The sequence below is a fragment of the Pogonomyrmex barbatus genome, unplaced genomic scaffold (assembly GCF_055798465.1).
Source record: "Pogonomyrmex barbatus isolate J1 unplaced genomic scaffold, ASM5579846v1 scaffold8, whole genome shotgun sequence".
NCBI classification, from domain to species: domain Eukaryota; kingdom Metazoa; phylum Arthropoda; class Insecta; order Hymenoptera; family Formicidae; genus Pogonomyrmex; species Pogonomyrmex barbatus.
The window spans coordinates 6,037,138-6,064,216 of NW_028297182.1; the positions used below are offsets into that span (position 1 = coordinate 6,037,138).

At 42.3% G+C, this 27,079-nt stretch overlaps 1 protein-coding gene across 5 annotated transcripts in view; it reads right to left on the reverse strand.

The window, feature by feature from the left end:
• The window catches only part of scalloped (TEA domain transcription factor 1 homolog scalloped), a 147,832-nt gene that overhangs the window by 27,928 nt on the left and 92,825 nt on the right, over positions 1-27,079 (reverse strand). For all 5 annotated transcript variants that reach the window (XM_089084235.1, XM_089084238.1, XM_089084239.1 and 2 more), the window contains 2 exons: positions 9,400-9,524; positions 6,712-6,850 (listed from right to left, as the gene is read on the reverse strand). In XM_089084235.1, the coding sequence (XP_088940361.1) occupies positions 6,712-6,850; positions 9,400-9,524 (264 nt within the window). The remainder of the gene's footprint in view (positions 1-6,711; positions 6,851-9,399; positions 9,525-27,079) is intronic.

Sequence of the window (27,079 nt, forward strand, 5' to 3'; positions counted from 1 at the left end):
ATATGATTTTGTCTAAACTGCTCTTAAATATATGCATCAAGTGTTTCCTATAAAGGTGTCTCAAAATAGAAAGGATAAAATACAGAAATAAAAAAAGAAGGGAGCGTTAAAGAACCTAACTTAGAAAAAAAAACACATCATAGTAGCTTGAAACGAGAACGATCGATATTACTTTGCGTCACACAAAGAAGTAAGAAATATTGCATGATCAAACGTAAATCATTTATCTTTTTACCCTCAACGTCGTAGAATCATATTAGTTATTTCCTTCGAGATATACATACATATAACATCTTAAAAACTATTTATTTATGCTATATTTATTTTTCACTTTAACATTTTTATAAGAATGTGAATTTCATGGAAATGAAATGATGTACAATCATTTCCGCATAAACAAAAGATAACATTTTATTTTTATTTTTATTTTTTTTAAATTCTGTTTTATCAAATGAAACATAATGACGCATATTTAAACTCGGTTTACTCATCTACTATGTAAAATACTGAGTGCTTACGTCATTAAATGTTGCAAGATTGTTAAGGGAATGTTCGAGAAAGAGGATCGGACGAACAAAATTTTCCAAAAGCGAAGTTCTCTCGCGTGAACGTCACGATGTAACGAGCGCGTCAAATCAACGACCTGCGATCGCGGCGATTCGATTTACGGACGAGATTCACGGCGTCCACCATGGTGCGGTTGCATGACGCGTTTTCCCGAATGCGACGACGCCCGGCTCGATGACCCATAAACCAGAATACGATGGCGCACGTACCGGCGTACGTACGACATGGACCCATAAGGTTCGGAGTGTGAGAGTACGTGATCGCACGACTGGAGCGTAATGGACGGGGACAGGGGACGCTCTACGTGTTATTAGCGATCAGATAAATGCCGAGGCATACCGTTGTATCCTCGCACGTCTCCGTATCATGGTCCACAAAGACGTATCTCCTGTATTTCACGCGGGAAATAATCCGCGAGTAAAGCGTACGTAACCATGCCAAGAAATTCTGAAATCGTGTGCACAAAAATGAGACAATAATTTCTAATCAGAGCGCACATAACGTTCGCGACATAAACGTTTATCAAGAAAGTGAGAAGGATAATATTGATGCGCGAATAATTTCCAGAAGTTTCGATGAAGAGAGATACCGGACTTGGTTACAAAAAAGTTAAATCCCTCAATTATTCTTTAACAGCAAAACGCTTTGATTTTACGGGGAATTAGAAAGATGTTTGTCAATTAATAGAGAGTTTTTTCTCTCTCTCTCTCTCTCTCTCTCTTTCTCCGATTTATAGATTTATCGTATACAGATCACTTAAGCGATTGCGGGTGGGTCTGTGTGCGGTCGATTTATCTATTTAAATACGACCCGAAGCGATGCAGACTCTCTCGCGGCTCGCGTTCAAGCGGCACGCTACCTGCTCGTTCCCATTTCGCTCGCTCGTCCGTTTCACTCGCGGGTATCGACGTTAAAAGGCATTTAAATACGTAATCCAGGAAGATAAAGATCGCATATAAATGTCACTGATTTGTTTCCACTGTGTTCTTAATTCGCATTTCCTGTTAATCTCCCCCCTCCCCTCTCCCCATTTCTTTTACGAGCTGCCATTCCTGATACACGTTAATACGCTTTACAACGCAATAATAAGGCAGACCTTCGACCGACCATCGTACAATTTGCTAATAAATTCCCTCCATAAATTTTGCAATACCAAATACGGTAGACGGCGGGAGTTCAATATATCCCGGTATTAATAGTATAATTTCAGACGTATCTTAATGACTTAAATCGGCACCTAAATTCCCCGATTGCCAAATGCAGTCAATAAATATTTATGATATATTGATTTATATGAAAACATAATTTGCAATCGAGGAACCAATTTATTCTTCTTCCATTATTCATCGATCCGTATATGTATATCCCGCCGTGGCTCGATTGGCACAAACATAGCGATATATCGATGGGAGTTGCGTCGGTATCACGCGGGTTTGTCCTGGTGGATCCGATAGATCGGAAAATCTATTCAAAAGCTCGTCGCGCGAGCGGCGTATCTCGTAAGCGGGGATCGTGTAATATTACTTGGTAAACGCCAGCGGGCGGACGGACATAGGACCCAGGCGGAAGGGACGGGGGCGAGGTACACAGGATGGAGGGAAGGGGAACGGGGGGAAATTTGCAAGAAACTACATTTACGGAGTTTCGTTCCGGAACATTGACCCGCGGGGGGAAGGAAGGGAACATCGCGGTGGAAGCCGCGCTCGGAGGTGTTCCGGGAGACCGCAGCGGCACAACAGCGGCAGCGTTTTTTCTTTTCTGGCGTAGCAAGAACCTAAACGCTCCTCTAAACGCTCTTCTCTCGCTCCTCGTTTCATGCTCCGGCGACGGACAGGGACGGTGCGCGCAACGCGATCCTTTTATTTCTGCCGGTTTATTGGACGTAAGGACGAAGGACCTAGTCGTTCGTGGGAAGGAACGGTGCGGTTTCTTTCCGCTTGGACGAAGGAACGGAGAGCAGAGAGGGACAGAGCGAGAGACGGTGAGGAACTTCCTTTCTACCTCGAAAGGAGCCACAAAGAATATCGAGCCCTTCCCCTCTTTCCCTTCTCACCCGAGACCCGTGCAACTCCCGACACACAGGAAGTCCACTTTGACATTGTTCGTAGACTATCGACTGCGCTCGCAAAAAGTTGCCGCGTTCTCCGGCAAGCGAGGCTCGAGGGATTTTTCCAAAAAGACTCGCTGGTACATGCATCACAGCGATCTCGTAAGTAGTGCCCGATTATTTTGTAAGGTGCGATGAGATTTGATGAGACGGAACGAGGAATTTAGCCTCTCGAGTAGTTTCTCAGATGACAGCGGGACGTTCCTGTCAGGAGCAATTAACGGATCCCCATCAAATTTTATGAGGTGGTCCACAAATGTGCTTTATTTAAATAATACTTATCAGACCTGACTGTCTTTCTTTAGATCTCGATTGGTACATCCTTTGATTCCTTTAATCCTTAAAATTTCCATTAGAAACTTTATGAACAACTTTTCGTACAACTATATATATATATATATATATATATATTTATTATTATAATCTTTTTTAATATAAAACATATAAATTTGTAATGTTCACTAGTTACAAAAACAGAAAAGTATCAATGCTTCAAAATTTATTCGCGATCGTTTGAATCATGTACGTCATTTTGTAGAGTATACTTTTAAAAAGTACAAAATTTTTAATCCATACTATTTTCATTTTTTTTTTTATTAATAAAACGATCATACATCGATTCATTCTTTCTCTGTCTCTTTGACCGTCTAGGGGATTACGACCTGATACGCTTTCCTCGAACGATCTCGAAATTGAATCGCTTTCATCGTATTATCAATAATAACGATACAGTGCGCTACGCGTGAAAAAATTTCAGATCGATTGGATTCGCCTTCTCGTATCGCTTCGGGAAAACGAAAGGCGATCGTTTCTCCGCGGTGAAATCTGGGCGTCGGCGTCTAGATAAGGGTAAGAGAAAAAGGAAGAAGAAACGGGCGAGAGGAGGAGGGTGAGAGGTGAGGAGGGGGGAGGGGGAGGGAGGGAGAGGGGAAAGATCGAAGGAGGTAAATTGCCCCGAGATATTTAATCCCGCGGAAAGGCCGAGGGATCTCTCCTTTATTGGCTCGGCGAGTGAGCAACGACGGGCGAGATAAGTTTCCCGTCGGATCGATGGCCAATCGCGTTAAGCGATTTTCGCGCCTCGTTATCCTTTGTTTCCATCCGGTGGACGGTCGACTGCGTCGACCGTCGACGACGGCACGGTGTCTACGGGCGATGCTCCTTCGTCTTTCGTGACATCGAAGGATCGATCTTATATCGCGTCTCGCGCGCGCGTTTCTCTCTGTCCTTCCTCCTCTCGCTTCCATCGTCTACGCGAAGAATCGCCGACTTTCACATTCCTCAATGCCAGAGGGAAATTACCGAGGGGTAAACTGCGTTACGATAAGAGCGACTTCTCTGTACGAGACTTTCGACGACGACGAAAATAGCGAAAACGATTTTCAATTGAGATACCCCCTCCCCCCCCCCCCCCCCACGCAACTTTGTATACTCTTGAAATCGCTTTTCTCTCACGTGCACACGTGTACATATTTTTGTGATGTTACGAATTAATTAGATATCTAGAAGAAGACAGAAAACAATCTTTGAAACAACTTGTAAAATTATGTAACTATTTACATGCAAAATCATTATTGTAAAATGTAGCGGAGATTCATTGATGGATCTGTATTTCAATAATTCTTAAAAGCTCAATACTACTCGAGAGAAAGAAGAATCTTTCGTATAAAAAGTTCTTTAACTCTATACGAAATAGTACGAATAGTACAATTCAATTTGTGATTAAAATCTTCTAATTTATCAAAAAAACTATTTAATTCCCGATATCAAATATTTCAGAATTGTTCTATTATTAAAATTTGTTTTGTTTTACAAATAATCTAGTTCAAAGTGCAACTCCAAACGCTAATATCATTATCACACGTCTATTAAAATTCCTGCGACCATAATTCTACCATGAATCGCACGAAGAGAGGATGAAATGAAGATAAGGATAGCAGCGAGACGACGTCGCTTCGACATCATTGTCGTCAACACCGTCGTCGTCGTCGTCGTCGTCGTCATCGTCGTCGTCATCGTCGTCGTCCTCGTCCTTGTTGCTGCTGTTTTCATCCACCAACTCCGTTGACACGGAGGAGCCTGAATTAAACTCCATTTTCATAGAGCGTGCGCATCGCGATTGAATTGCCACCCGCTTGGCTTTTCGCGCCAAGTGCTTTCGGAAATTAAGCGACATTGTGCCTTAACGAATGGGATTCATGCGAATGCGGCCTACGTCCTCCTGCCGAACGGTCCGGAAAATTCGCCCACCAAGACGCAAGAATGGAAGAAAAGTGGCAGCGACCCGGTTGCATCCCCGGATGCGGAGGGGTCGGGGATCAATTTCAGGGTTCGTTTACAGTCCTTTCGAGAATAACAGCAGCCTCAGCGTGAGGCACCCACCTTCACAAAATTACCATAAAATTAACACTTTTAAGCCTCTTAATGACAAAGGAATTTGGGAATTCCGAGTTTATTTTGTCTGTGGAAAAAGTTGAGTGCTATTTAATTTCAAATTGAAATAAATCTTTAAATACCAATCCATTTTAAATAATTATTTAAAACTTCGGAAATGTATTACTTGTATTTTTTTTCATAAAAACTTATTAATTAAAAAAGAATTGCTATTTACACACATTTATACGTTTCTTCCATTGAATATTCCATTATAAAATAATTAACTATATCTATATAATTATGTTTTCTTTTTTTAAATATGACATCTTAAAATTCAATTTTGTGTGTTTCATATACTATTCATTGGTTCTATTATTTGTACTGATTTTTGCAAAATATTCGTATTCGGTCGACATCGTGTTCCGTCGGTGGAGCAATTCACGCCGCTGGCAATTCGTTATATTATAATTCTCCATAAAGAAGCCATGGCGGCAAATTTATAAGAGAAAACGAGAAAGTTAATACAAAAGACGTGCAAAGAGGGCACAAAAGTGGGATTTTGCGTCGGGAACGGCCGAAGGGGCGAATATTCCTCCTCCAAAGGCAAGGCGTTATTGCTCCGGTGGCGAGTTCATGGCGGTTAATGGTGGTGGTGGTTTACGGCGGTGGCCACGGCGGTACCGCCGGTCTCGTACCAAGCAATATCTGGTCAGTCACGTAGACTGACCTCAGCACCGGAGCAATAACGACGCCCGTCTGGACGTTTCTCCGCCGCTGTCATCGCGTACGTGGAAGGACGGCGAGCGAAGAAGGCTGCTGTCGGTGGTGGTCACCACGGCGTTCTTTTCTTCGGGTGGCATTAGGCACGTTACTTCAATGTAACGCGGTCGAAAGAACGAACGTGCGGTCTTTTCGCCGATCGAGATAGGTTTTACGTGAAGGCAAGCGTGCCCGAATCGATTATTTTTTTTAGCGAGTGGTAAAATGCCGCAATAGATGATATACCTCGATACAATTATTATAATCAATCCCTCGTAACGCCAGTGTGACTTGGAAGTTTCATATTTTTTTAAATCTCAATGATTTGCACCAATCATATTCTTTTTCACAAGCAAAAAATTCAAATTATAGAGAATTAAATTTGGATTCATTGTAAATTATTATTACTCCCGCAAGAAATTAATATTTCAAAAAGAAAATATTAGAAACTAAAAAAATTACGCTTCTTTTAATAATAAATCTGTGAAATTTTAATGAAAGAAGTGTGATAATATCTTTTTCTGTCTTCCAAAAACCCAAGATTTATGTAAATAATAGTAAATTTAATGTAAATTAATAGTTACATACTAATGCATTCATTTATGTTAATTTATCTCATTTGTATTCTCTTTCTGGAATAATGCTACATTCTATTTCAAATTGTAACAATTGTTACTTGCACATATAGGTGAAACAATAAATATTACATGTCTCTTAAGATATCATCAGTGTACTATTTTATTTAACCTAACATTTTACATCGACATATTTTTTTTGTTAGCATGTAATTATTACATGTATATATAATTACCACATGTTTATATAAAATTTCAAATTTTTACGCTATAATAAAATGACTTTTTCATTGATAAATAAACGATAGAAATATGTAGTGCACTCACCGTACATCTTCCCTTCGTCGGAAAGGATGATTTTGCGTCGACCGCATGGCGGATATATGGTAAGAGCTTCCTGAAAGCTCTGTTCGATATCCGGCGACCATACACCTTCCGCGTCCGCTGCCGACAGATCCTTCTCGTCCTGGAAAATACGATCATCTAATCTACTATAGTCGAAGAAAAGCGAATTGCAATTACCGTATTGTTGATTTATTATGCGTCTGTAATTTTCATAAAAGCCTCAAGAAAAACATCTGATTGAAATTAATATAAACATAATTAAAGAATAACATTCGTATCGTGACGTAATAATTTTTAAATTAAGAGTGATGTATTTTTTGCACATATATATATATATATATATATATATATATATATGCATAATATTGAGAGATTAATTATCTCAAACTAATAAGAATATAAGAATATAAGAATACTGATTTGATTATTTTAATATTTAATAAAAAAAAGTGCGATGATTCATATTTACGAAATATAATAATATAAATTGAATAATGAATTTGATGCGAATACGTGTTCAATCCGTTGATTAGATTGCGATTCTTATCAGCTATCAATTTCCGCCTAAGACTCTCTGTCATTCAATCATGATTTTCGCGCAAAACATTCGTGACGTTCGCGCGCAAACATTCGTTACATTTGTCACGATTATGTTTCGCTGGGAAGGGATGGGTTTCGCGTCCCCGGCTACGATACACTTGGATGACTCGGGCACGTTCGACACGAGAAAAGTTCATTTATCTCCGATTCCGCGCTGACCGTGCGCGCGCGATTTATCTATCGCGTCGATCGCGAACGTGGCCGGACCTCGGAGAGTAGCCTTCCTCCCTCTGAAACAAAGGATCCCCAGCAGCCACGAAGCCACGCCTGGAACGTAAGTGGACTCGATCCCTTTCTCATTCTCTCCCGCCGAATGTGTCCCGGACTTCTCGCTTCCTCGTCCGTTTTTCTTTCGCGCGTCCAGAAAGCGTCGAGAAAGATCCACACACACGGTGTTGCACGGTGTTACCCTCCGGCTCGAAAGGGGAGAGACGACGTTGCGCGAATACGCGAATACACGGAAACACCTAGTCCAAGGCACTCGGTTGGGACTGGAATTTCAACGAATCGAAAACCTCCGTGCCGCACGAAGAGAAACGTGTGATTCTTCGTGCCGAGAAACGGACGATTATCCTCGGCGTTTAGATACCGAGAAGTGCGGAAAGGGTGCGAGGAAGCACGGGCTTGTCTCTTCCAAGAACTCCAGTCACGTTCGCCACGTTCGATATAATATCGTTGTGCACGCGATCTAGAAAACGGGAGAGACTTTCCAGATGGTACGAAAAAGCCCTCGATCTGCCCTGATCTCGTCCGCGTTGATCGAGGGCTGTAAGAGTAGATCAATGCGGACACTGTTTCGTTCCACGTTATTGAATCAATGAGAACTCACGGGAGGGGGGGGGGGGTTTACGTTAAATAAAAAATAAATTCGGATTACTTCACTGCGAATAAAATAACAAACAATGAGTAATAAATGAGTAAAACGTTGAAATGTATTCATCGCATCATCATAGAAATTATACGCGAAAGAAAGTAAGGAGAAAGGCAGAAAATTAAATTGCGGAGTCGACGTGCAGCTTTGAAGTGGCTTGGTATGTCTGACCCAAATAAATCCAATTTGCATGTGCTAAAGTTAACGAATTAACACTTAAATAATTCCGTGTATTTTCATCATTTTACGATGCTGTTTTACTACAGAATATGCATATGCAAATGAGTTTTTCAAATAAAATAACGTGAAAGTGGTTTAATCTCTAACCGCAAAATCCATAGAGACCCATTGAAATTTCAATGTCGCATAATTCTTTCGTTTGAAAGGCTACTTTCCTTTCACATCCTGTAATTCCGTATTCGGTATATGCTATAATAAATGTTAACCGCATGTTTATCATATATATGTCAAAGATTGTAAAATACTACCGTAATAAACTATTGTTAAGTTTTAACTTGGCAATGCAAAATGGTCTATACGCCTTTGTATAGATTTTAACATCATGTAATTTATTCGATCCTTTTAAGCAATTTTTCTTCTTTCAGATTTAAAAGCGTGATGCACCAGAAATAATTAAGTTCACTTATAGTAGCACGAATCAAGATTAAAAGAATCACATAAAAGAAGAGAATCATCAGTTTTCTCTAATATGTAAAAGGCAGTTAATTTTCAAGGTAATAATTTTTCAAAAAGATTACATCAATTACAAAATCAAATTATACAAGGTAAACTTGATTTGGTTATTAATGTTGATAAATCCTATATACTATGGCATTTTATAACAAAACATTTTACTGAAAGTTCTTGACAAAAAAATCTTACAAATTTTTTTCGGCTCCCACGTTAATTCAAGCATTGACAACTGCAACTCTACACTTTGCAGCGGGAATTTTACCAAGTCCGATTTAAGTCTGTGTCATAAAATGATATTGAAGGAGCAACGATAAATGTCATCTCTACTGTGGAAGTTTAAGAGCTGTGTTCCTCCGTGTGACGTAGATGAACGCGAGCCGGGAAAGCTCGCCTTTTCAAACTTGCACTCGGGTCGGCGAGTTAATTGAAATAAAAAGGGCACACCGAGGGGAGACCGTGTCCGCTCGTCTCGTCGTTCTTAATTGGCGACGGCACGGTCGACTTACATCGCTAATTTCGCCAACGTCGAGGTTCTTCGTATCCGAGCCGGAGCCGTTGGCGTCGGGCGGCGGCCCGGAACTCGCGGGGGTCCACGGCGCGGAAATGGTGTCGGCTGCAGCCACCGCACTGCCTGCAACAAACGAGGGACAAGCCCGGTTTATTAACTTCTCTTGGAAAAATCCCAGCTTTCAGCCGCGCTCGCAGTCCAGTTTCGTAAAATAAATTTACGAGAATGACCTGGATTTATTTTGCGAAGCAGAAAGCAATAACCATAAATAAGCTTCTCGTAAAAGTTGCGTTTTTTTTTAACATCGTGTTCGTGGCATCAGAAGAACAGCGTTGAAGTATAAGTGAGAGTGACGTACAATGAAAATAAAAATTAGAGATATATTAGAGTAGTATAGAATAATATACAGGGAATAATACAAGGAAAGAGTAGGAAAAAGTGATGACTATATTATGCTTTTTGGTAGTAAAAAGTGTTTTGAAGTATATGTAATTGTAATATTGGCAATAATAATAAGAGTAATAAGTCAGAAATCATGAAGCTTCTCGATTTACAGTAAAAATTGTCCGCAATTCCAAAACCATTACAGCATTCTCTTTCAAGACATCCCACATATATATTCCCAATTTTACATGCATTATTATTGTTTATAATAACCTTCGTTGTACTACTATAAACTAATTTTACTTGTTACCGTGCAACGAATTCGTTTTTGACAGTAGATAATATTATCTACTGTCGAATTAGACGCATGGAAAATGGACAGGCTGCGTGCAGGGGGTATGCTGCGCGTGGGAAGGGTAGTGGCGGAAAAATCAGCACGTGAAAAATCGTGGATGGGGAGAGGTAAAAGGGAGGTAAACGCGGTACTCCGTCGTTGCTGTACGCTCGTCGGCGCAACAAGTGTTCGCTGATATCGCGTATCAGTGCCACGACGGCGGGTGGGGGTAGCTTGTAGGCGGTACACTCCGCCTACCGGGGGTGGAGTGTGTATGTTAAGCCCCCGGAAAAGACCCCTATTCCCCGGCTGGGTTCGTACCGCCGGCGGCGGTGCAAATCCCGATCCGTAGCAACAACCAGCCCAGAGCCAAAAGCCGAACGTGCCCCCGCCGTATAGTTGGCCCCTTTCTCTTCCTCACCCTCCTCCGCCCCCCCCTCCCGTGGCATTCGTCGCGATGACGAAATTCATCGGAGAATCATTCGTGGAAGCTTGCGCGCATGTGCCAGCCATTCCACGGCTCTCGGAGAATCAAGAGACGAGACGGATAATTGTTAATTATACGCAGATATTCGTGTTACGCGTTCCACTTTATGCATTTCGGGGAAAGGTGAAGGGAGGGAAAGCTGGGAATTGTTCGATTTAGTGGGCCACCCGCGCGGGTGAGTAGCGTCGCTGGTTATTGAGCGTCTTTTTGCAAAGAGCAAGCCAGCAATGAATGTTTCCGTGGAAAATTATCGCATAAAACTTTATTTATTATTATTAATATTACTAAATAGAACTGTAATTAGAAATGTTATTAAGTGTGCAGTATTTTGCAAGATATATGTGTTTCACCTTTTATTTAAAATTAAAATTTGTTTTTAATTATTCTTAAAAAAGCAAAATGTTAAACAAGGCGATAAATTACAATGTTTCTTAAACATAAATTAAACTATTTTTACAAGGTATATTCGGAATTGAAGAAATAATTGGATAAAGAAAATACGTCACGTAGATATTTTTCAGAAGAGTTACCATTACACTTAAATTTGATATATTTCCTTCATCTAAGTTCATGTTTTATTTTACTATAAAAAAATCGTATTCTTCACTATCCCCCCTCAATATCTATCATTCGTGCATTAAAAAATATATCACTTTTCATTTCCTGATATTATTCCTAAAATACATACAGTTTCAAAATATGCCACTGTTTTTTCTGATTTTGACCGAGTGGGCGAAACAGTAACGTTTGCGGCGCTACGTGTAAAGATACACGAGCTAACCCTCGGCGATATATACGTTTCTCTTGAAAATGTACGTAGTGAACCGCAATCATCCGGCGGGTGGTCACGGCTACCGGTGAACATGCAGGCGGAAAATGAGCGGTAGCTTAATAGAGACGCGAGATGCGATCGCGTACTCGCACGTGCACACATACAATTACACACACACACACACACACACACACACACACACACACACACACACACACACACACCACACACACACGCGCGCGCGCGCGCATAATGCGAATACGACATGCACGTGGCACATGAGCTCATATTAGATCGAGCGCGCGACGCCAGAATGGCAGAAGACATAGATCATGGCCGATGACGTATGATTGCATTCGGTGCTCTTGCTTGGCAGCGAAGAAGGAGAGGGGGAGGGAAGAGAGAGGAGAGAGTCGAGGTTAGGAGTCCAGGGGATGGAAATGTTCGGATGAAGGATAGGGTATGACCAGGCCGACCGTGATAGGGTGTAGGAACTTCGAGAGGGTGGACGGCTCTCGCCGGCGAAACCTCGGAATGTTCTGGCCACTACTACGATCGCGAACGTATACATCCTTCTCCATTATCCGCGTCGCCGTCCGGTGCCAGATATTACGGTGCTAGATTTCCCGGCCCTCGTTGAGTAATGATCGAGTCGCGACAAATTTTCGGCCCGCAAAGAGGGAGACGGTGGTGAGGACGCGCGTCGGTCGAATACGCCGGATTATTCAGTAGATACTTAGGTCTCCACCAAGAGCCAATACTTAAGACGGCATTCGATTAATTTTATATAATGATACACATAATTTTTAGAATAATATTAATTTCTTTGTATTTGCAGAGTTTTTCTTAATGTTCGAGAAACATTTTGAATATCATATCTCAAGCATCAATTTATTTATCGTAATAATTAAAATAAGTAGAAAATAAGTACAACGAGATAATCTGTCTTAAATAAATATATACATCTTTATATTTTTTTCACGAATATAATTGCAGTTACTATATATTTTACTAGTCTATCTTCCTTTATCAAGATTTGCTTCAAAAATCAGATCTACTTCTAATACTCTATTTTAAAAAAACAATCAGCAATATACAACAACAAAATAAAATTTGTTAAAGTCATAATACAATAATTAATACAGTCGTTAAATTATCGATATCTGGTAAAGGTTTTACTGAAATGAGAATTGCATGTAATGTAGGACACTCAACGTGTGGAAATTACGAAGATGGTGCACCGAATGAAGGAACTTTCAAGAGACAGAGGCGAATGTTTCGGAACGTTTCGTGGACATTCGCGAGAATAGGATCTCCACGTCCATCTTTCGACCCGTGTTTGTGAGTTTAATTCTGCACTACATTAGTGTGTAGTGAATCCCCGAGGTTTCTAGAAACTCAACACCATATAATTCTCCTTAAGTATAGGGTTATTTATTTATTTCGTCTTCAAGATAATCTAAATACTTTTATTTAATGTTGGATAAAAATATCGAAGTGTCTTCCCGTGGAATTCCCTTGAAATATTTAAAAACGTTGTAAAAAGAACGCGAATAAGAAATGTGGAAAAACAAAATGTGAATAATTTTTTGGCATTATCTATGTACCCCGAAAAATATTAAAATGAAAAAAATATTAAAAGTCACGCGAATCTCGAGAACTCAATACACAATTTTTTTCCAAATTTCAAATGAGCTTCTCGACGAATTCGTCACAGCGGAGACGCAAGAGAAATGTCCTTGCACGTTTTACCCTTGAGCCACATACAAGTGCATGTATCAGTTGCAGGGAACTCCACGGGGTGTGATAGTAAATGTCGTGGTTCGTGGACAGTAGTAGGTGGTAGTGGCACTGGCTAAGCTGTAAATTTGGCGTATAACCATTCGGAGATGGCCCTGGTCGAGTAGGCCAGGTCTGTCCTCCGTCTCTATCTATCTCTCTCCTCCTCGTCCCGCTTTTCGAAGGTAGTCGGCGAGGGGACGGGCGACGGGCAGGGGGTGAGACAGGAGACGGGGGTCGTAGAAGCATTCATAGCAGGAACCAGAGGGTGGCTTCGGTGGAATGCGTCCCGTTTAATATCGCGGAACATTATATATCGCCTCTCTTGTCCCTACGTTGCCCGTGTTGAACGCGGTATAACGCGTGCGAATACACCCTCGTCGGCGCACACGCACGCGCACACACACACACACACACACACACACACACACACACACACACACACACACACACACACACACACACACACACACACACACACACATATATATATATGTGCGCGACACACACCCGCCACTTATTCGCCACCGCGCATTTGATTACACACTCGCGAGTTCTCCGAGATCTTTTCATAACGCCGGCGAATCATCCGCGGAGCGTTGATAGAGTTATTACTTTATTACTAATTGCACGAACGTGGAAAGATCCGATTTAGTTCGCCGGCTACTTCCTGCAATCCTGTAATCCTCTTAAATAAGTCTAAAAAAGACGCATTGACTTAATATTGTGAGAAAATGTGTGTAGCTTAATACACAAAAGTTTCGGAAACATGATTAAAATTGAAATGACCCGCAAGCGAGCGAATGTAAGCTAAATCTATTTCCCTTTTTAAAATTAATGGAAATTCTAAAAACAGTTTTTCCGAGTTTACTCGAATTTAATTGAAAAACCGTGTCCTCTTTGTTATTTGTTAAAAAATCTATTTGTTGAAATTTTTCTATCTTTAATCGCTTTTAACAAAAAAAAAAAACCTATTAAAACCTCCAAGTTTTTTATCAAAGAGTGGTCGACCTTAAACAGTTCCAAGAATTCAAGAAAAGAAGACTCAAACACACGCCGCTTATATTTCAACGTACTTGGCAGCAAATATTGTCAGAGACGACAAAATTGCTGTAACGTCAGAAAATTACCGTAACATCGCTTCGTGGACACAGAAAATTATGTTACAACAGCGACGAAACTATAAGCACTTTTATATCGTCGTAACGAGATTTAACTCCCATGCCGGAATTTCCGGGAAAAATTAATTATCATCTCGATGCCGGTTCGCGAGTTACCGTGCCGTAAAATTTATTAAGAGACGACGCGCCCGCCCGTCCTCCTGGCCTTTTATGCGAGCCACCATTAAGAATTCTAATCGGTTCTGGCACGAGCCACGTCTCGATATTATCGAACGATTATACGCGGCGCTGCCACGGCAAAGTAAAAGGTTCGTGAGAGCCCGCGCTCGCGATATAGTCGACTTTATAAATCGACCGCGACGAATCGGTCTTAATCGCCGCGCCCGCTTGTTGCACAGCTTAGATAAAATAAATCGCGTTAAATAGCGTAAAGGCACGAGCCATTGAGATGACGATCACCCACGAAATTGTTGCGCCGCGCTGACGCAAGATGATTAAGTGGAAATGGATGCTTAGATTTATCGAGAGTAATTATTTTTAATTCAATTGTGATTTAGTGAATTTTCAATATTTGGAGGAAAATCATTGCAAAGTTGCATAAGTATTTCTAAAATAACTATCTAAAAATAATTATCACTTATAAATAATTTCTAAAGTAATTATAAGTAATTATAAAAATTTATTTTTCATGTCATTCTAAATTGTACCAAACGTTTAGAAATGACAATGGATAATTTCATAACTGCATGTATCTCTCATTTTTGTACATTACTATGCTGATTAGTGAAAATTCAAACTATCAATTTCACCGATAGTAGAAATAACAAGTTCCCGTGTCAAGCTGTTCAATTTCTTTGTCGTCGGGCGAACGATGAAAAACTCGCCCGGCAGCCACAGGTGCGCGTTTATTCGAGACGCGCACGAAAGTGATTAATCTCCGCATGGTTCAATGAAAAACAGACCTCGCGATTCGCTCGTATCGCGCTCTCGTAGATACGTATTCACTCGTGCGAGAACCACCCAAGTGCGGTGAATCATCTACCTATCCCGTATTTGGAGCTGAAGCGATTGAAAAGAAAAGCAGAGTACGCGGCGCAGTGATGCGCGGCGGGGGGACGGGGTAAAAGTGGGGAAAAAATAATAAACACGCACTTGAAGCTTTTCGCGAGTGTTAGCGCGTGTTAGTAAGAGGGAATTGAAGAGAGAGAGAGAGAGAGAGAGAGAGAGAGAGAGAGAGAGAGAGAGAGAGAGAGAGAGAGAGAGAGGTACAGAGGGGAATCACGTGAAAAACATTGGCAGATCCCGGAACGCCGGGAGAGAAAAACAATGCGATTCTCTCTAGACCGATGGTGTCCCTCTTGAATATTTAACGAAACGGAAAAAAAATACGACGAACCCGCGCGAGCTTTCATTGGCAACGAGAGAGATGCGCGCACACGGTAAACTGATGCGGTACAATCTACATACATCCCGGCAAAGAATGGGATCCCAGTAGGGGAGAGGGAGGGAGGGAGGGAGGGAGGGAGGGGGAGGGAGGGAGGGAGAGGGGAAGAAGGTAACACGTGGTGAAAATCGCAACAAACGCGAGCCACTTTTGCGAACCACTTCAATTAGCAGTTTCGCCGAGCTGCGATAATGTTTTTCCACGATCGCGACGTGCGGGGTTGTTTTTTTCCGTCGAACGCGCGCCGCATTGTCGACGATGAGTCGTCTATTAAACGCGAGATAAAAATCGCGCCATGGGAAATTGTCAGTCGCTAAAAAAACGACGACCTGTCTTGTCTTTAGGAGGAGATTCGGCGACCGACGCGGAAATCGCGCGGTAATTATGCGAGATTAGCTCGTCAGCTCGTTCCCAAAGCGAATCGGAACGAGCGTAATTCCGTCGAAAGACACCCCCTCCCCCCCCCCCCCCCCCGGAGGAAAGGTTCGCGAAAAATAACGACTCCCGACGACGTTCGCCCGAATCCGAAAATCTTGAATATTCAACGCGGCTGAATCTCGACTAAGTCATAGAAAATAATTCGACCTGCAATTATCTGGCCGTTATTATGCATTTCTCCGGAACCGTTCGCCCGGACCAAATAATTTGTGAAGCTTACGCGACGAGAATTATGTCGCGATCTCGTTGAAAGTAGACCGAGAAATATGTACATAAATCGGACGATTCTGGCCGCGCGCGAGCGCGTTCGGGTCGCAACGTTCATCTCGTATTGTCGCTCGCAATTAGAGGGATTAATTTACATACCGCGGGATTAACCATTCGACCATGAATTATTCAGAGCTATGCTAATGCGCCGGCTCCGAATTGAAGTCAATAAGTGAATGCTCCTCGAGAATAAGGGAGGACAGGGGAGGGGGGGGGGGGGGAGGGGGCCGTCGGTCTCGCCGACTCCGGGAAACTGAGGAGGAGCATTAACCGCATTATATTCGTAGAAAACGAGAGCGCGCGAACGTAAAGCGAAAATTACTAACCGCTCGCGAAACTTACGGGCCGCGTAATGTAACGCGCGCTATTTACCTTCGAGACGGCGGCGAACGCGACCGTGGACTGGAAAATTTATTACACATCGTTTCGTTCGCGCATAAACCAGCGATATTTCTCCATTATGAATATTTTGTGGTCAATCCAGCATTGGGCTTTCCTCAATAAAAACGTCGAAGCGTCAATAATCTCTGCGTTATAAGCGATAAATATTTAGACACTATTTACCTTCGGGGAGTATGAATAAAGTGATTGAATCTAATTCAACTTACGAACGTAATACGTATAAATAAGATGATTGAAAAGGATGTATTTTTTGCTCGCAAAAAGGAAAGGTTCGTCGTGACAAACACAGAGAGAGAGAGAGAGAGAGATGGGAATATCCTTATTAAGGCAGAGGATATATTTAGAGGATTTGTTGGAAACAAACGAAAACGGCGCAACCGTTATTTTCAAGCGCGTCGGCAAAATAATCGCTATGCAATTTCGCATCTTAAATTACGTTAAGGCTACCACCGAAATAATCGGCGAGGAGCTCCCGGCTCGAATTGGAGCGAGCGGCAGGATTAATATCGGATCCTCGCGGTTCACGTAATTGCATTAGCTCGCGTCTGCCGCGCGTGTGTGCGTCGCGGCGAGAGTTAATACGGTTTTAATGACGAATAATGCAATCTACCGTCAAAAACCACGGGGACATCGCCGACGTAATAAGCTCTTGAGACGAAAAGACGCGGAGAAGACGATCACTGAGGTTGCTTGTGCGCCTGGCAAACACGACGGTGAGCAGCGAGCGAAGAACTCGAGAGCGTGAGGAGGAAGAAGCGGGGAAATCGTTAGGAGAAAGAGAGAGAGAGAGAGAGAGAGAGAGAGAGAGAGAAAAGAAGAAGAAGAAGAAGAAGAAGAAGAGAAGAGTCAAAAAAAGATGTGAAGATGACGAGAATCGAAGATGTGAAGGCATCGACAAGATGAAGAGGCGTTAATAAAACGCTGAAAAACTTTGGAATACAAAGTTGGAATTCCAGTGAAAATTGACGCGAATTACACCGGTTCTCGGCTGTGTAACGCAACTTCGTTGGATTTTTATCAACTCCTTTAAAAGAAGGATATTGATACATACAGAGCGCCCGTTACATCATCGAAATGTATAACATGAATATTGATGGTCATACAATTATCGTGTCTATTGTTCGTCCAAGTTGTTACCCGCCAATCAATTAGAAAGCGTCGGGATTAATGCGTAAATCCTTCATCCTTGATTTATTCTCGGCCGCAAGATTTACAACGCTCGATCGATAATTTCACGACGGATTGACGTCGAGGTAATCAAGTCGACTCATCCTCCTCCTCCTCCTCCTCCTCCTCCTCCTCCTCTTCTTCCATCCACTTCCTTCAGCCTTCATCCTCGAGTTTCCGCCGCTGTCAAGCCGAACAGCTGATTCTCCTCGGTCCCGCGAGAGAAACATTATCCATGGTGTTGATTTACAGTTTCCGATGCAACGAGTGACAATGAGGAGAAACTCGAGGATAACGCAACTAAGGCAGGAGTGGAGCAGGAAACAAAAGCGGGGGGAGTTGCGTTCTCTCTGTCTATCTCTTTCTCTATCTCTCTCCTCTTTGCGACGCTCACAAGTAGCTCGAAACTCTGCCCTCCTTGTTTTAAGAAGGTAGCTCGGCGAGTCGTAGAAGCCGTGTCGATCGAGCGTGTAGCGTTTCCTCGCTCTCTTCTCCTGGCTCTCTTTGCGTTTCATCGACAAGACAGCTGCCGGTGAGGCCAACAACCGGTTCCCGCAGTCTCTTCCTCTTTCCTCTCTTCTTTTCTCCCGACCTTTCCTCTCCGTCCGCTTTACGTCATTCTGGTTCTCGTGTCGATGCGCGGAAAACAAAAAAAAAAAAAAAAAAAACAACGGAGAGGCATGACAAAGCGGCTCCGCTGGCGGCGCTTCTCTCCGTCGATTCGAATCACGATTCACGAGCGGCGGCGGATCATCGTCCTGTAGGATCCTGCAAAAGATCCTTGTTTGGTTTCGCGCAAGAAAATGGCCAAACGAGTCCTAGAGACCCCCCCAGGCCGACACGTCTCGCGATCGATTTTTATAAATATTGGACTCATTTTTATAACATGATAATGTAGAAATTTTTTTTATGTGAAATCTCAAGATTTCATCAAGATTAATCAATATTCAGATGCAACTTTATTATTATTCAGCTTTTAATTTTTTACAAAACAGGAAAAAAGTATAAATAAAGTGGCAAAGCGTACAGAATTCATAAATCGTCCGCATATAAAAAAATATTACTTCTACGCAGCGCAACTTTTTTCAGATTTTTTTTTTTTTTTAAATCAGTCGTGGCAGATTTTTGTTAACAAACTGCGATGGTATTTCTCGATCTCATCAAAGCAGTAGCATATTTTATGGAAAGGCACAGACAAAATCATCAAGTGACCGTGAATATCGTCGGTGGGACGCGACGGGCGAAGAATTTTGTCTTATTAAGAAGTTCATTATTTTAACGACCCTCGCGAGCAACGGTGTATCCGCCGAAAGGGACGAGAAAGAGAAGCATGGATCGACGGGGAGTCGCCGAGTATAGAGGGGCATGGTGAATATTTATCAACCAATATCAACCTACACTGCCACGAGAGGGACAGGGGGAGGAGGGAAGGGGACAAAACTGCACGTGGATGCACCGTTAATCGATTTGCATAAGATCGCAGTTTCGTGGCTACGTTTCTCGGCGTTGCGCGCGGATAAGAAACGCGCCCGGGAAGGACGGGCGGAAAGGGGGGAGAGGAGAGGCGCGCAGTCTGCCGATATGAAAGTCGATACGCGGTATAATTCGCGTAATTACGCGGGTGCATATTACGCGCCGGCGATACTCGCCGAAGAAAACAGGAAGCGCGTCGGCACCGCCGGCCATCAGACTTCGCGAAGTCGCGCGGGAAAGGGAGAGGAAGAGGAGTTAAAAGCCAAATGACGTAAACGGCCCAGGTAGTTGGCTCCGTCTGTCCCTCTTCTTCTTCTTCTTCTTCTTCTTCTCTCTCTCTCTCTTCCTTTGGCTCGTTCTCTTAAGTCTTAGCATTGAAAGCCATATAATTTCATTGTGCTCGATTCAAGATTTTGGCACAACGGAAAGAAAGAAACCTTACGCCAATTGTCATCTCTTTCCATTGTTACGACGGAGATTATTTTCATGTGTCTGTTTTAGCAGGAATTGCTAAAATTGATTCGGTTTCGGTAACTCGGATTTCGACAAACGCGCGATAACAATTTCTATCGTCTGTCAAAGCAGAGAGAAAGATATATAGAAAATGTACGCTATTTTACATATAGCGTACATTTTACAAAATGTCTAAAATTGACAAAACCGTTACGGCGTAATTTTGTCCCTGAATCAAAATAATATCAATTCGATTCACTTTGTTCTAAAGGATCCTCTCGACGTGCCGACTTTCTCACGCGTCCGAAAACGAGCCGAGTCATTTTCTCTCCTTTCGCAAATTGGAGAACGAGCGGCAAGCTTGCGTAGCGCGAGTTAACGCGATACGCAAGCGCGATCACTATTTACGCTACGATTATTACCGTAATTTCTTACGTAACGTAACGTTTCCGTCGGTCTTGCTAACGAATAGTTAGCTCTAGGTAGACTATTTCGAGACGCGGCAAGAATCTATAAAGTTCGCGCTTCGATGAACGCGAGTGCTGATTTTCTGCAACACTTGACTGTGGGTGAGCGAACTCATTGTCTCGAACTATGCTGCACGAATGCAAAAGATACGGGCGAATGCCCGTAATGATGCAGAAATATAAGAATGTTTATTCTAGACGTGCGAAGTGACTCTAAATTTTAAATATCCATACTTTAAATCTAAATCTAAAAATTATGAGATATAAACGTACGGATTTGAAGATAAAATGTTCTTAAAATGTTGAAAAAAGTTTGATAATTAAAATTCTGTTAAAATCTGTATGCGATTAAATAAAGATTAAGATTTTCAAACGTATAATTTTATTTTATATGTTAAAGAGATAGATAGATAGATAGAGAAAGAAAGAGAGAGAGAGAGAGAGAGAAAATTATACCGATTTAAATTCCGGCTTAAATTTCAAAGATCCCATTAAATTCCAACAAATGCGATCGTACATTACCCCCCCCCCCCAGTACTTGACTGCTATAATTTATGTCGCTACACTGTCGTATACTGATTCGAGGAAATTGAATCGAATCGGAAACGCTTCTTCGGTCTACAATATACTCTACGCTACTCGCGAATGTTTTAGGTAACACAACCAGGCAATCCCGGCGGCGGCGGCGGCAGCATGCCGCAGCCGCATCTCAGGAGGATCATTTAACCGAGATAATTGCCAAACATTGTTCACCTTGTTAGCCGTTGCAGCTCGGCTGGCAAACTTGAGCGAGTTAATAAGCAACACGCTGGGACGACGGCGACGACTATAGCGACGAAGATGAGTACAGGGGCGGCAATAGGTGCCAAGGCAGAGAGGCCTGAGCGTCGAACCGTGTGTAAATTAGCGTCTTCAATTTGTAGCCGATCGTCCTGACTGCGTTCATGAAGCATGCGACCATGAAAGGCGACGTCTTATTTACTTGCGTCTTGTTGTGATGTTATTCACGGCACACTTGTTTCCGCTCCCATGATATTCCGCTCCTCTTTTAACACGTAACGTAAATTTCTTAAAAATCTTCGTTATATACTACTACGTGCGTCACTTAATTTTTATCGAGCAACGTAATTCTCCGAAAAAATATATATATATTTGAAGAAGAATTTTACTTGGCTAAAGTACTCGCATCGCATTTAACTTCGATCCGTGTTTTGCAGGATCACTTCACCTAAAGCTAAATAAATATTAAAATCTAATATGATAAAGATAAAACGAAATTTTTTTTAAGCATATAAGAGTACTTATTGCAGATTAAAAAGATTCTTTTTCTCTACTCTAAAATCGTGATAGGCTTTCTAACCTAGCCTTTTCGACCGAACATACAGAAATTACTGTCTATTAAGTTTCCAAGAACACTTCGGATATGGCAGTATCCCAATCGTGATGAAATATATTAATTTAATAAAACGGCGGATATTTCTTCGGTGATATTCGCCGGGCCGTTTTGCGCTTTTGCAGTCTTTGAAAGCGCTGAAGCGAGGACGCGCTCATATACGAAGAGGAAGGAGAGGGGGAGAGAGAGAGAGAGAGAGAGAGAGAGAGAGAGAGAGAAGCAAAAGGGCGTAGGTAATTAAGGGCCGTAGGAAGGTTCAAACTGGAAAGCAAAGTCGAAGGGTGCCTCTCCTCTCCCGTGAGAGGCGTGAATTACACGGCGAGGCAAGCGAGCCGGCAGACAGGCTCATTGTCCTCCGCTAGTTTAATTAATGCAGCTGAACCGGCAGCTCCCTCATATCCTTTCCATCCTCTCTCGCCCATCCGGCCGCCTCTCTTACCACCACGTTCGCCAACCCTGTCTCTTTCTTCCGTCGTGCCATCCCTTCGCGTCGTCCCAGCCCCCCCCCCTCTCCCCCCCGCCCGAGTATAGTCGCACACTATGACCTCGAACGGCGTACATGCGATCTACCAGGGGCAATTCCGCAAATCCGACAATGTCGTTCCCGTTTCTCGTCTGGATTTCGATAACGATCCGTCAATTAGTCGACGGATCAGCGATTCAGCCGCGCGAGCTGCTGTCGCTTCCTTTTAACTCTTCGCCAGCTAAGCACGATAGCTGCTTGGTATTTATGTGCGTGTACATAAGGAATCGCACAAATCGGAATTTGCAATAAATTGAACAGTCATTTTAAGGATGCGATTTAAATAAAGTTATTGACATTTCGCAGCGCGTCGGAAAGCAAAATCTGCTTAATTCTGAATTTAGAAATTAGTTTCATTATTTTTTAATGTATTTCTGTTAATATATTTGTTACAAAAAAATCAGATTTTAATTTATTTATTTATTCTAATCTGTAAAGTAATCGCGCGTAGCAGTTTCCAAGTTGAGAGCCTCGATCTGTTGTTTGCCGGAGATCTAGACAAAGTTGAATCAAAGAGAGAACGAGAGATACAGGAAAAGGGAAAAAGACATTATTGGAAAGAAAGAAGCGATCGTGCTTCCTTCTTTGTTTCGCAGTCATGTATTTTCGAAAGTAGAAGAGAAACGGAAGAACAGAACTTTCTCGTCCCCTTTTACCTATTGATCCTATCCAATAGTAAAGCTCTCAACGGGTTCTATTTCTAAATTTCTTTACGGATTTTCTCAATAAAATGATAGAAATCGGTGATTTTCAAGAGTTGAAAAATTGAAGATCCCGAATCGCAAACTCGGATTCTCATTAAAAGATCGCGATAATCTGCTGCCTTCCGAGATTATTTAAAGAGCGTAAGAGATAGAAGAACTTGGCTCGGCTTTTTTTAGTTTCTCCTCTGAAGGCGCGGCGCTTCAGAAGAAGAAGGCAATGAAGAAGATGATAAAGAAGAAGAAGAAGAGGGAGAGGCACATGCGGGGTCAAGGTGCCGCTCTGTTGCCGGCTCTCTTTTCTTGGCTCGAGCACTCATAGCGTACTATCTGGACGTGCTCGTTAAACGCCAGGCCAGATCATCGGCATGATTCAATTAGCTCTCGTACTTGAGGCACTCTCCCTCCCCGCCCATCGATGAGAAATTCCCCGTGTTCAAATATGGAGCGACCAAGTTAGACGCGTTTGATCTGTCGCCGCTCGTAACGCCGAGGGTTTCGCCCGAACGGGCCTCATGGGAAAAAGATTTTATCTCCTTTCAATTCCCATCAGCTTATCGCGCCAGATTTATTTTGGAGATAGAACCAAGGATAGTGGATGTATCGAATATTTTGAATCCATCGGCCATTCTTCCAACCGCTGAGATCAGATTGAAATAAATATCGTTCCATTGAAACATTGTCGATACGATGCATTACAATTTGCTCAATGGAACGAAAATTTATAAAATTTTAAGAGAAATCTAACTTTGAAAAAAATTATAAAAATAATAAAATCTTGATAATATTTTTCGATTAATTTTAGTAAAATAACATTCTGATAATTTTTATCGATTATATGATTCAAGAAGAGAACATAAATTTTTCGGAGTTTGATTTGAAATTGGATTGTCAAGTAAAATATCTGAAATCAAATGCAAAGATAAATATCTCCCGAGAACATTTTTTTTGAAAAAAAAAAAAAAAAAAAAAAAAAAAAAATTGACATTAGATTTTTCGATTAATCTTTAAAGTCTATCAGTCTTTAATAATTGAGAATTGGAGATCCTAAGGTACGTTGAAAACCTAAATATTTCCCGCGTTAGTATCGGATGAAATTAACGTGCGAGCAGGCGTGCTAAACGAAAAACGGAACTGTGAAGTATTCATGAACATCCGCGCGCTTCTGCGGCGATAGCGGCGTAGCCCCGCCGCGTTCGGTTGGCGGATGCTAATTCCAGGTTTAATTCCGATTACCCCGGCCATTATAGCGAGAGATTCTGAACCGGTTAACCCAGTTCGCGATCTCCAGGATAGACACACACGCGACCTTTCGTGCCAGACGGTCGTCGCGTTTATCGTCGCCGCGACATGTCGATCCAACGTTTATTCCTCGCGTTTCTCGGTGCCTTTCCGAGAAAAAAAAAAAAAAGAAACGCGGCCACCGCGTATTCCCGGACGATCAATCGACTGGTAACGACGACGCGAAGCGTTCTCGAGAGCGCAGCCTTAAAATCCTAATAAATTCCCATATTCGCGTTTCCGTTGAATGAATTTCCGAGGTGGATCGACACGGCAGCCGCGACGGTGACGACGGCGAGTGAGAGAGCAGGTGGATGCGCTTTATCGATTTTGGCATACCAGACAAGTTGCTTCTGCTTTCGTGGCGATAATTCGCCGACTCGGTGCCTCGGCTTGGCGCGGCTTAAGTCGCCCACTTGGAAAGTTCATCAACGCAACCTGCGCTTCCCATATTCAGGTAAAGTGTTCCTGAACTCAAATGGATATCCACGAAAACAAAGGTTCGCTTATGTTTATGTTTATACTTATATTAATCATTAACATTTAGATACGAGATATGCAAAAATGATACATAATGTATTACAGATCTATCGCACTATCTGCAGATTTTTGAGCTAGATCGTTTTGAAATAGAAATTCTAATGTTAAAATAATCTTGGAAATCTGCCATACAGCAGATAGTATGATTAAAATTAAATTATTATAATCTTATTTTTATTGGGATAAATAAAACTTCCTCTCCGAGATATCCTGATTAAAAGACGATCCAGGTTTGTCCAATATTCCACTAAGAAAAATAATGTAGAGTGATCGCGAGTTTTCAAGGTGTCAACGTTGCGCGCGAGAATTGACCAGCCAGGTCAAGTAAGCAAAAAGTAAACGTAGGAGAAGACGAAGAGCCACGAAGAGGTGGAGAAGGAGGTGGACGGACGTCGGGACGCTATTTATATTCGATGCCGAGGACGTTCAACCCGCAAGCACCCCCGCCTTTCCTAACCGTGTATCCTCTCCATCTTCTTTCTCTGTTTCTCGTCCTATGTCGTTCCGTTGCTCATCTCGTATCCACTCGGTGGCGACGTGAAAACGGATAAACTCGCGAATAAATCTCCCAGCTGTGTAGCTGCGAGAACCTCCCCCTGCTTCTTCTCGCCTCTCTTGTTTCGTCCTACATCCTCATCTTGTGGTCCGAGTGCCTCGTCACGGATTACCCGAGAGGTAGACACACGTAAACGAGCCGGTTCCGCTGGTAATTTGAAGAATTAATCAACCGGACGAACAAAGTTTTCATGTACGACGGTGATCGATGGCCGAAACCAGGTATCATTAACCGTACATGCATAACTGAGCAACTGAAATATTGACCTAAGCCAGAAAGACTAAGTCTCAAACAAGAAAACTTGAAAAGTGCTATAATTGAAATTAATAGCCTACACTATTTTCCTAGTTGCAATGTCATATAAATTAAGTAATAAAATTGCCCTCCGGATTATAGAAGATTATAGAAGAGAAAAGTTCTCTTAATTTTAAGAGTTATGATTTTTTTAAGTACATGATACGAAACACATAACTCTTGCATAAAAATATTAATTTACAACATTTATTATGAATTTCATATAATAAAAATTATTTAAAATTAACATTATCAATTATTTTAACATGATCTTATTACAGAATGCTATTAAAAGTTACTATTTGATCTCCGAATATCATGGAACTGGTTTACAAATTTTTCATCATTGATTAGCCATTTCGCGCGAACGTTTCAGCATTCTCGAACGTTCGACGTTGCATTCGGCTTTTCATCCTATCGTGGATTTCCGAGCCGTCTATCGGTCTTCCGCGTGTCGACTGACCGCGCGACACGCAAAACGAAGAAAAATCGTTGGAAGCGGAAGGAAAGCAGACGCGAAATTAGATTTTCTAGCGAGGTCGCCGTCTAGCGTGCGCCGTGGGATAACGAAAAAATAAAATCGAGCGGGGCTCAATCCATCCGACGAGCTCGTGTCGAAAGAAGATGAACGAAACGAGGAAGAGGAGAGAGAGAGGAGAGAGAGAGAGAGAGAGAGAGAGAGAGAGAGGGAGAGAGGGGGAGAGAGAGAGAGAGAGAGAGAGAGAGAGAGAGAGAGAGAGAGAGAGAGAGAGAGAGACAGACAGAAGCAGACGGCTTCGAGAGCTGGAGATTCGGTTCTCGATGCGGAGATTCCCTCTGGGTAGGGATCGAATGAGAGGTGAAGAGAGAGGAATGAGGGGCCTGTAGAGAGAAGAATCGAAGGGTGGGGTTGAACGCAGGGAAAACGGGGTATCATCCACGGCCGTAATTAGAATCCACTTCGTGGAAATAGTCCCGAGGCTTCAGAAGCCCGCCTCCTCTCTCGTTCCTTCGCTTATGATCCTTTAGTTGGGTAGGTAGGTAGATAGGTAGATAGGTAGATAGGTAGATAGGTAGATAGGTAGGTAGGTAGGTAGGTAGATACACGCGCATTCTAGGCATCCAATACGATTGCATAATATATACCAAGATACAACGATAGCGTCGACGACGATGTCGATGACGACAACGACGATCCTTGATTCTCTCGCGCGTAACCGGAAAAAGAGAATAATTTCAGGGGCGAGTTCGTCGTAATTACGGGGTCGTGCGGTTGTTACGTGAAGTGTTTCTCTTTGCGTTCTCTCTTTCTTTCATCATTTTTCTCTCTCGGCGTTCGAAAATTCTGTATTCGAGTATACCGAGCGCAAAACAAACGAGTAAACCGTGCAATTGCGACGCTAGCCGATAATGATACTATAAT